Raw genomic sequence first — 9,792 nt, 5'->3', positions numbered from 1 at the left:
ATTATACTTGATTTGGCAAAGTAGTCCCAGCATGGTGAAGAGGAGAGAGTTTTGAAGTCATGGAAAACCATTGCAATTTACTAACAGCCATTAATGAGACCTCAAATCACAAGACCAGATCAGACCAGTTACCATGAAATATTCGTTTTAACCAACAGCTTCCCGAACTGACTCAGAACAGATCATTACATTATTAAGTATAACCCTATCATTAAATTCTATTATTTATTCTCTCTCTCCTATTAGATGAATATGAGATTTTATAGCAGAATTAACTCCATAATACTGAACTCCACCAAAAATACCTCAAAAGCTTTCAAGTTTTCAACTTTAAATTGTCTTTCTTAAAGAGTATCCAATAATTTTACAGTCTAGAATTAGCAGACTGTTCTCCCATAACAAATTGATGCAATGTACAGATTTTTGGCCCATTTTTCCTGCAACAATGAACAAACATCGCATTAAGGTAAGAACTCCATAAAAATGGAGGTTAAGCAGATATAGTAGATACTACACTTTAGACAACATTTTACTACCCATTGTTAATGTTTAAAGTTAATAGGCTATGTTACTTGGGACTCAGGAGGTGAGTGCCGGAAAGGGTAAGTTTAATTTTCTTTTCCCAAGTTCTTTCATATATTTTGATAACCATAACCCTATATCCAGATTCGAATATGTCTAATATGGATATTGGACATACTTTTAAGGTAAATTAAGAGTAGGAGCAACATAGGTTATGGTGTTAAAAGATTTAGGAAGGGGCAAAACTAGGGATATACCCACCTTTACATGGGTGCTTGGAAAGGCAGATGTACGTAAAGTTTCCTGAGTTTCATCCATTGTTTTCCGCTTCGGAATGCTCAATATGAAGGCAGCTTGATCTCCAGTCGCAGCCATAGATGTTATTCTATAGCCACTCTCCCATCGCCGATGTATCCCTTCACTTGGATATAGAAAGTCAAGCTCCACAACCTTGAATCATTAAAATAAGTATAAAATGAAGTATAATCAGCTACTTCTGAAATGGAGGGCAGTGTAGAGCTGAAGATGCATGTAAAAAATAGAAAGAATAGGAATACCTGATCGGAGAATCCGGAGTTCCTAGACATTACCACACCCCAGCGACTCCCGGAAGTTGTCATTGATGTTACATGAAAGCCTTCTTTCCACTTCTTGTTTATCCATTTGAAAGGAAAAGATTCACTCACTTTGTATGACTGCTGGGTGTAAGGAGTTCCTACAAAGTTGTGGAATTTCAAGAACAGCTTGGTAATTAGGGTCTATATTACTCAGACTCAGGCATGGGTGTCAGATACAAGTAACATAGCTCAAAATGCAATTTCATCTCGTTTCAAAGTCGTCAAGAAAGGAAATTTATTTAGTAGGAAATTTACCAACCTTTTGACATAACAACCAAGGAACTTCCGTTATTTGCTCCAGCTATCGAACTAATATAGTAGTTCTTTTCCCACTGCTCCATAATCCAATCCTAATGAAATATGATAGATATTAAAGTAAGAAGTAAAATATGCATGTAAATCAAAACAGAAAATGAAACGAACCAGTGCTTTAGAATAATTACCTTGTGTAGAAAGATGGTCGACAATTCATAAACCTGGGAAGAGAAACTAGTTCCAGCATCCATGATCAGGGCCCAGAGATTAGCTGATGAAGCCACACAACTAATAAACAATCCATCTTCATTGCCCTTATCCACATGCTGCCGCAACCTCGAATCCGCTACATTATAGTGATATCTACAAGGTTGACAAAAATTTATACGCAAGATGAACAAACACCGTTTCAGAATTACCTTAAGTTGAACAAAATCTATGCAAAGCAAATTTTGAACCAATATCTCCTAATTCACTTAGAGCAGGCACAGAAAAATAAACATCAGAAAGGGCCGCAATCTAATTTCAATAGACCACATTCAACGGCAAACAACCAGTCACTAAGAATATGAAGGTCCTTTCTTATTTACTTTTTAAGTTTTGCCAGCCCCCATATACATTTAATCATCATATGAGATACCAAAAATGAATACAACTTGGTTAAACTTACAATCAAAATCCCAGAAGTGGAGATATAACAAAATGTTTGAGCAGCACAAGATACCTATGTTACTCGGACTATGGCATAAGTGTCAGGTATGGGCATTTCCGACACAAGTACTTTCAATTTTTTCTAAGTTCTCCATATATCTGTCATATCCCAATACTCTATCTGGATATGTGTGACATGGGTACTTCAAACAAAATGAAGGGCTGGAGTAACATAACAAGATACAAGCAGAAGTATAAATGAATATTATATTTAACAAGAAAATGCAACTTTACCTCTGCTTCATAGGACGACGTGCATTGTAAGCAGAAATCCACTGAGTAGCAGGACTACCAAGACGTACTTTTTTCTTAGGTTGATCATCGTCTTCCAAATTAATCACTAATCTTCCCCGTTTTTGCCCAACCTATTTATTTAAAAGGAAATGGAGAAAGGTTGCTTGAGTGAGCATCCTATCTAATCCAATTTAATTGGGGAAAAAGACATAACAACCACCTTAAGAGCTCCATCAATTCTAATTGGTCTCAGCGCCGTGCATGGTTCAATTAGGCTTTCAAATATGGATATGAGCTTGCCATAATTCGGCTCCTCATCAAACTTCATATTTGTAACAACTTCGAGGAACTGCTTAAAAGGGGCAGGACAAAAGCAACACATCAACTCTGGAGAAGTGGCCATCTTTTTCTTGCAAACCATAAAACTCTTGTTATCCCCCTGTAAAGTTTGATGTAAAAGTCAAAATGGTTAAGAGGAAGTAAATCAAACCTATGTCACTCAAACTTGGAGATATGGGTATGAGGCTAAGATGTGTATGTTTAAATTTTTTCAAAGTTCTTCTATGTATTTAAAGAATCCTTTGAAGGTTATATCCCCACAGCCATTTCCAAATAAGTGTTGGACATGAGTGCCAAATAGTAATATTTCAAGAAAAATAAAAAGTCGGAGAACATATAATCAGATTAGGGAAATCCTTAATCAAAACAGTAACAAACCTGATAACCCTGCCATGGTAACCGTCCTTTTATTAGAAATATCAACGTGTATGCCAATGACTCAAGGTCATCCCTACGGCTTCCAATCCGACCTAAATGTGCATGTACACTAGCATATCTAACTGTTCCCCTGGTAGAAGAAATATTTCAATATAGTAACGCCAAAAATAAGTAGTAACTGGTTAACATTTTAAATAAAAAGGTCAACACACCTGAATACATCAGGCCTCTGATCATAATCAACATGTTGACCCGAGTGTGCATCTTTCCATCTAGAAGCTGAGCCAAGAAAATGGGAGGCATACAGTAATTAATACCACTATGTGCTCATGTTCCAGAAAGAACATACAGTTAACAGGGAAGTGAGGATTGAAGAAAACATACCTAAACCTAGATCGATAAGATATAGCTTCTTCTCATCAGCTGAGCCACGTTGACCTAGTAAAAAGTTCTCAGGCTTCACATCTCCATGCACAAACCTTTTTTCAAGCAGACAATAAGCAATGGCAATCAGCTGCAACTATGCAAAATAGGGAAGTGTATTCTATATAGTGCAGAAAGTTAGAATAAATTTTACCCCTTTAAATGAAGCTTTTCAAGAATCGATATTGCCTCTACTGCAACACATGCAGCCATATTTGGTGACATCCTGCTATAAAACACCATGTTATAGATTTACATAGACATGCCTGGGTAGGTATGACAGACAGATACAAGGAATAGTCTATTTCTTACGATTGTCCTAGAGTATTCCAAACATCCCATAGGCTAGGACCGAGCATATCCATTACCTGAAATATTAATTAACATTCTTTAAGATACATTAATTAACTAGGGAGTTGTGACTTCTGAGTTATGACACCCAGAAGCTCAAAATCAAAACTCACAAGAATGTAGAAATCTCCTTGCCGGCCCTTGTAGTGCACCCAAGGAATCCCATAGCACCCATTTAGGGAACTTTTCATTTTGAGAGGAAATTAAGAGAAACAAGAATCAGAATGCTGCACAAAAAAATAGGTAGAAACGAAGCTTTACATAAAAACTTATGGTTAATAGTGCCATACTTGTACACTTGCCACTCATAAGGTGGGCCATAATTGCAACTTTTACTGTTCCGGTGCTCAAACTTCAAGGCTACCTGTGATGAAAAAATCTCATGAGTCATGACATAGCATGCCAAGTGGTTTGACTCAGAAAATCCTTAAACATGGGAATGAGTTACTCAGACAAACCTCGATTGCATCTGGTCCGATTCTACCACTACCACCGCTTTCCCTTCGGCCAACATAAACTTGGCCAAAACCACCCTTACCCAATTTCCTTTCTATCTTATATACAGGAGAATTACCCACCTGAACCTGAAAAGAGTAACAAAAACGGTATACAGTCAAGAGATTTGATGACATGGACAACTAGATAACAAGGAATGTTTTAGTTAGTAAGAAACTGAGGACTAGAAAACAGGTGACCAAACATATACTGAAACACCTGCAACTTGAAGCTAAAACATCCCTCACTTTCATGTAGAATAAACTAGAAATGATTATCCTAATAGTTTTGAACAGAGCTGAAATGCTGAAATTAGGAAATCACTAATTTCCTCTTAGTTGAGGAAAGCCTACTGGAAAAAGAATTTGAAGCCAGTTTTCTTCCCGAGGGCTTCCCGGGATAAGCAACTTAATATGGAACGTTTAAGTAACAGATAACATATTCTATAAAAAGAAAGATACAGTAACTAACATTGAGCTACCTTTTCAGGAATTACTGTTGTGCTAGCTTCTTCTTCAACTCCTATTATTTTGTCAGCACTCCCGCCGTCCATTGCAATATCTTTATTGGCCACTACCTCTACTTGGTTGAAAGCAGGTTGAGCATCAGCCAAAGGTGGAGCCCCAGGAAGAACCTGACAAGGCTCAGGGTCTAAATCGATCAACCTAATACCCCGGCCTCTACCAGAAGCTTTTGTCCTATTGGGTACTTCTGGTGAGGGCACTTTAGCTACAGCTGTAGCCTTACCCCGCCCTCTTCCACCGACTTGCCTCCTAGTTCGGTTTTGAGCAGGCAGTACCCAATTCTCTGCTTGATCGACTGGTTGAAAAGGCGGCTGAAGATCACCAAGGCGTTTTGATTTCCGAGCTCCACTTCGCAATTCTGGCATCCTCAACCCATGCAAATCACATTCCACTCAGATCCTCTGCTACCAGTCTAGATCCTGTAACCAAATTTACCAATATAGAAACTAATAAAGAACATTTCATAAGCAAAATACAACACATTTGGAAAGCTGAAATAATAAATAACTAAATATTAAACATTTTTAGCATGGCCTTAAACAAATACCCAAGGTTTACATAAACTTTGTCTATCAATATCAATTCCAGAAACCAAATTATAAACAATAATAACAAAATCACGGATTAAATTATCAAAATGAGTAAACCAACAATTCTTACCATTAAGTATTCACTACGTAGGTATCTAGAAGTGAGCGAGAAAGAGAGAGAGAGAGAGAGAGAGAGAGAGAGAGAGAGAGAAAGAGAGACTATTTTAGCAAATACCCTTTAAAAAAAATCTATTTTTGCTCGGAAAATGGAAGCTATAAAGCAAATGTAGCAAAAAACCATACAGTATCTATGCATGTTCGTTACATATTTGATCAAAGGTCAGTCATTTTAGTATCAAACAACATCATTTACAATAAGAAACAACAATCTTTGAGTTCATTACATCAATCAATCAAATAAAACAACAAACCTAAATCGAACAATATTCGTATTTCATCACCACAAAACATGATTTAAAAATTGGGAAAAAAAAAGTTACATAAAAATTTCAATTTCATAATCGGTTTAAACGATGTTCAGTAACCAAACAATCCTAAATCTGATCATTCAAGTTTTCAGCAAAAATAAATAAACAGAAGTACAACTCATAATCAAACAAGCTACAAATATTCTAAAACAAATAACTCACAGATCAATTATCCTCAAAAAAACTTGATGGGTTAACCTTAGATCCTTAATAAACTGCTCAGAAAACACATTTTTGGATATGTAAAATCAAGACTTGAATAAAAAAGACGCCTTTTTTCTTTGGATTATTTGGGGATAAAATGAACATAAAAAAAGTAGGCAAGAAATTAGGGTAGTGAGAAGAGAGATGAAAAGGAACTTTTTTCCGTTTCGTTTTTTCTGAAAGGTTGATCGAATTGAAATACAAGTGAAACTAGAGATGAAGAATACTAGTGCAGTTAATTTGGGCGAGGGTCTTTTATTTTTGTGTCAACAAAAAAGTTGATGTAAAATGTAATGAAATTTTTATTTTAAAATTTTAATTTAATAAATAAACTCTTTTTACTTTTTAATTCCTATTTCGCTTGTTTTTTTGAATATTATCATTCTATTCAACTTTAACGATTTTATTAAAAAATATTATATTATATTATATTAACACTGAAAAATAAATTTTGAAAATGTGAAAATCCAAATTATAATTTCTTTTCTTAATTTAATTAATATTAACAATCTCATTCATTTTTAATACAAATTGGGTGACCTAGAAGACGGTTGAGTATCTAAGCTTTTCAATCAAACGATCGAACTTTCACATCTCTTTGATTCCCTTTAATCTTTTGCTTGATCTCTTCTTTACCTTATTTGTTTCATCTTATATTGTTTATATATATATATATATATATATATATATATATAAAAGTTATCTCTTAGCCATTTCACACGAACTCTCCCTTTCTATCATTATTTATCTTAATTTCCTTCTTCTCTTCCTTGATTAGGGTTTTTTCCCTTTCTCCTCTTTTTGATCTTGAAGCATGTTCTTGTTTGTTAGTTTCTATTATATGTGGGTTGAGAAGTGCGAAAGATCATCTCCTTGGTTTTCTAAATGTTTCATCTTGTCGCAGTTCCAATATCTTAGGCATTTGAGTATCTCAAGCTAGGTGATCACTACTTGTCATATCTAGACATTACTTAACTTCAAAATCCCTCATCTTCCACCCCATATCATTTATTATAGATGGCGCCCTTTAAGATTCCTTCCCCATCTTTATCACCCTTATAAACCTATTGCATGCCATTTCTTTTACATGCAACCCCTATTGTCTACCTTCCTAATTATGTGTTTCTACACTTTTACTCAACCTTAAAATGGTTAGAAGCCCTCTTCAAAAAATGATTGCAGTTGGTCGAAAAGTAACGAAGAATTTGAGACTTTCGACAAGGAGGATTACATGCACTACATTAAAGAAGATGAACAACAACCACTAAATAATGTACAAGTAAGGAAAGGAAATGTTGTGCACTTTGACTACAACAATCTCTCCCCCTCATTCAAGCCTATTAGTGCCACTGTTTGATCACCTGCATCCACAACTTTAAACAGTTCTTGGTACGACACCTACAAAGACTCGTTAATAGGTTTTGGGACTAGAGAGATCGAGTAATTGTCTCTTCAAGAGATGGATATTTCTATGTTATCTGCTTCGATAACTTCTTTTATCTTCATTTTATTCATAAAAAAAGGTCACTAATCTATAAAGGATGCATTGTTGATGAAGGCACAATGAACCCCTTACATTTACCCAAATCTTGATTTCTTCATTCCTTAACTATATAGGTGTAAATATGAGGTCTGCCTCCCTTTATTGTAACATCTATTACCCAATTTGACAACTGGCATAAGTAACTGATGTCACACTAACACCTTCTTTGCATTTACAAGATTTCATTTTTATAAAATTCATCATTTATAAATTTAACAAAATCTCATTAAATTATTTCCAACATTTTCATAGTTTTAAATGCATTTTAAAACCATACTGAACTTTCGGTAACTCAAAATGATTAAAAATACAAGTTGTATAGGTGTAGTGGGGCATGCCTCAAGACAACCCTTGTATGTCTTGAGACTTTGAGCTATATGTCTTGAGAGAGTGATTAAATGTCTCGAGACATTTGCCTCAAAATTTTATGTCTCAAGACATAATATCCATGTCTCGAGACTTTGAACCCCTAGAGCAAAAAAATGAGTGTTCAAACTTGTTTGTCCTAAGACTTAAGTGTCATATCTCAAGACTAAAGTGTATGGAACCCAAATTTAGACTCCAAAACACTTCTAGACCATTCCAACTCTCATCCAAAAATTACCAATATATGACACATCGTTTTAAAGCTTTAAAGGCCTTTGAGAAATCACCAATGCGATGACCTCATACTCATCTAAAAAATCATTTTTTTCAAAAAATAAACAAAAATATCAAGTAGTTATAGTGCATGCATCTCAATGTTAAACACTCAATCAACCATGGCCCTTAAGCCAACTACATAGTAATCCTCAATACAAAACATTAATAGCATTCAACACTAAGACCCAATAATATGAAATTGAAATATATACAACATAAATGAACCCTTTTAAGTACATGTTCACAAATTTCTCAATGAGATATAAATCAAAGTATATAGAAATAAACTCACTCCAATATAAACCCCTATTTACATGCCAATTAACTAGTCTAATATAATCTAAATTCAAGCATTCTAAACTCTTCAATCCTCGTATGGGGATGTGACCTCTGCAAGATATGATCTTTAACCTCTCGAGTTCTATTAACAATCTACGTGCAAGAAACAACGACATATAGCAAAGTTTGCTTAATAAGTGCAAAAGGATTTCCTATGTTACATTTAAACCTTAGGTTTATGATGAATCTTTTATGAATGGGAAAATATACTTCCAAGTTATGCCACTTACTTAAATGTAAGGATTTAATCTCTTTTCATCTCTAGAATTCTTTAATAAAGTTTAACTCATTCTAACATATTTCAATTGAATCATTCACTTTACATCTCAAAGTGATTATAACCTATTACTTATTTTCTCATTTGATGAACATCCACTTAATTCATTCAATCTTTATTTCCATTACTTGCATCATATACACATTCTGTCAATTTAACGCGTATCTTTTATTTTTATACAACTTTTACAATTGCATTTCATTAATTCATCTTCCACATTTGTACAAATGATAGTTAATGCCAAATTCAAATTTCATATTCTCAATACTAAATTATTTAAGCTTTTAAAGTCTAGCTTATAATCAATTATTCATTCGTATTAAAAAATTATTTTCTCTTATAAACATTTTATTATAAGGCATACTCAATAATTCATTTTATTATCATAATTCAAGCACATAGCTTTTAATTAACTTTCATTTCATAAGTATAATAGAAATAGCTCATACTTAAATATACTCATATTTTAATTTACAAATCGATTTATTGTTGTTGGGATCTAGTGCCCTCAAGTAGTATTTCAATATACTTGTACTTTTTGAACAAATTGGTTTAATAAAATATATATTAATTACATTAATACCCTTTGTATATTGTCCTCGATATTTTTGCACACAAAGCAAAATAGAAGCAAATATTAAATCACTAGTTATTTAACATTTAACTAATACTAAGTGGTATTACGTGGTTGAATCATAATACGAAAAGACAACTTGTATTAGTAGATAAACCTAAACATGTCCTTAGTCTAATTGAAAATAAAAAAATCAATTCAAAAACTAATATACCATCTATTAAGTCCAATTGGGGAGATGCTTTGTCTTAAACATCGAAGCAGATAACTCCTAGAAGATAGAAACATAGATGTGACTGACTGGATTGACAGTACATCAAACAAGACCTAAGTAGAATAGATCTTA

At 34.0% G+C, this 9,792-nt stretch overlaps 1 protein-coding gene across 3 annotated transcripts; it reads right to left on the bottom strand.

The window, feature by feature from the left end:
• Positions 1 to 258: 258 nt before the first annotated feature.
• LOC108483635 (casein kinase 1-like protein HD16) lies at positions 259 to 6,361 on the bottom strand. Of its 3 annotated transcripts, none has more exons than XM_017787140.2 (17): positions 6,030 to 6,361; positions 4,807 to 5,268; positions 4,289 to 4,414; positions 4,121 to 4,194; positions 3,944 to 4,013; positions 3,792 to 3,847; positions 3,634 to 3,708; positions 3,441 to 3,535; positions 3,269 to 3,335; positions 3,057 to 3,186; positions 2,560 to 2,778; positions 2,340 to 2,470; positions 1,583 to 1,757; positions 1,399 to 1,489; positions 1,080 to 1,237; positions 784 to 972; positions 259 to 437 (listed from the first exon to the last, which is right to left on the bottom strand). In XM_017787140.2, exons 2-17 carry the CDS (start codon positions 5,212 to 5,214, stop codon positions 378 to 380), a joined length of 2,124 nt encoding a protein of 707 aa, XP_017642629.1. In that variant the 5' UTR covers positions 5,215 to 5,268; positions 6,030 to 6,361; the 3' UTR covers positions 259 to 377. The 3 variants fall into 3 exon arrangements, with proteins under 3 accessions (XP_017642629.1, XP_017642630.1, XP_052880250.1); XM_017787141.2 differs by having other exon boundaries at positions 3,634 to 3,705; XM_053024290.1 differs by having other exon boundaries at positions 3,634 to 3,705; positions 6,066 to 6,361.
• Between the last annotated feature and the right edge of the window lie 3,431 nt (positions 6,362 to 9,792).

The sequence above is a fragment of the Gossypium arboreum genome, chromosome 13 (assembly GCF_025698485.1).
Source record: "Gossypium arboreum isolate Shixiya-1 chromosome 13, ASM2569848v2, whole genome shotgun sequence".
Taxonomy (NCBI): domain Eukaryota; kingdom Viridiplantae; phylum Streptophyta; class Magnoliopsida; order Malvales; family Malvaceae; genus Gossypium; species Gossypium arboreum.
The sequence above is the reverse complement of the archived record's forward strand: the minus strand, read 5'-3'. Positions and strand labels throughout refer to the sequence as shown.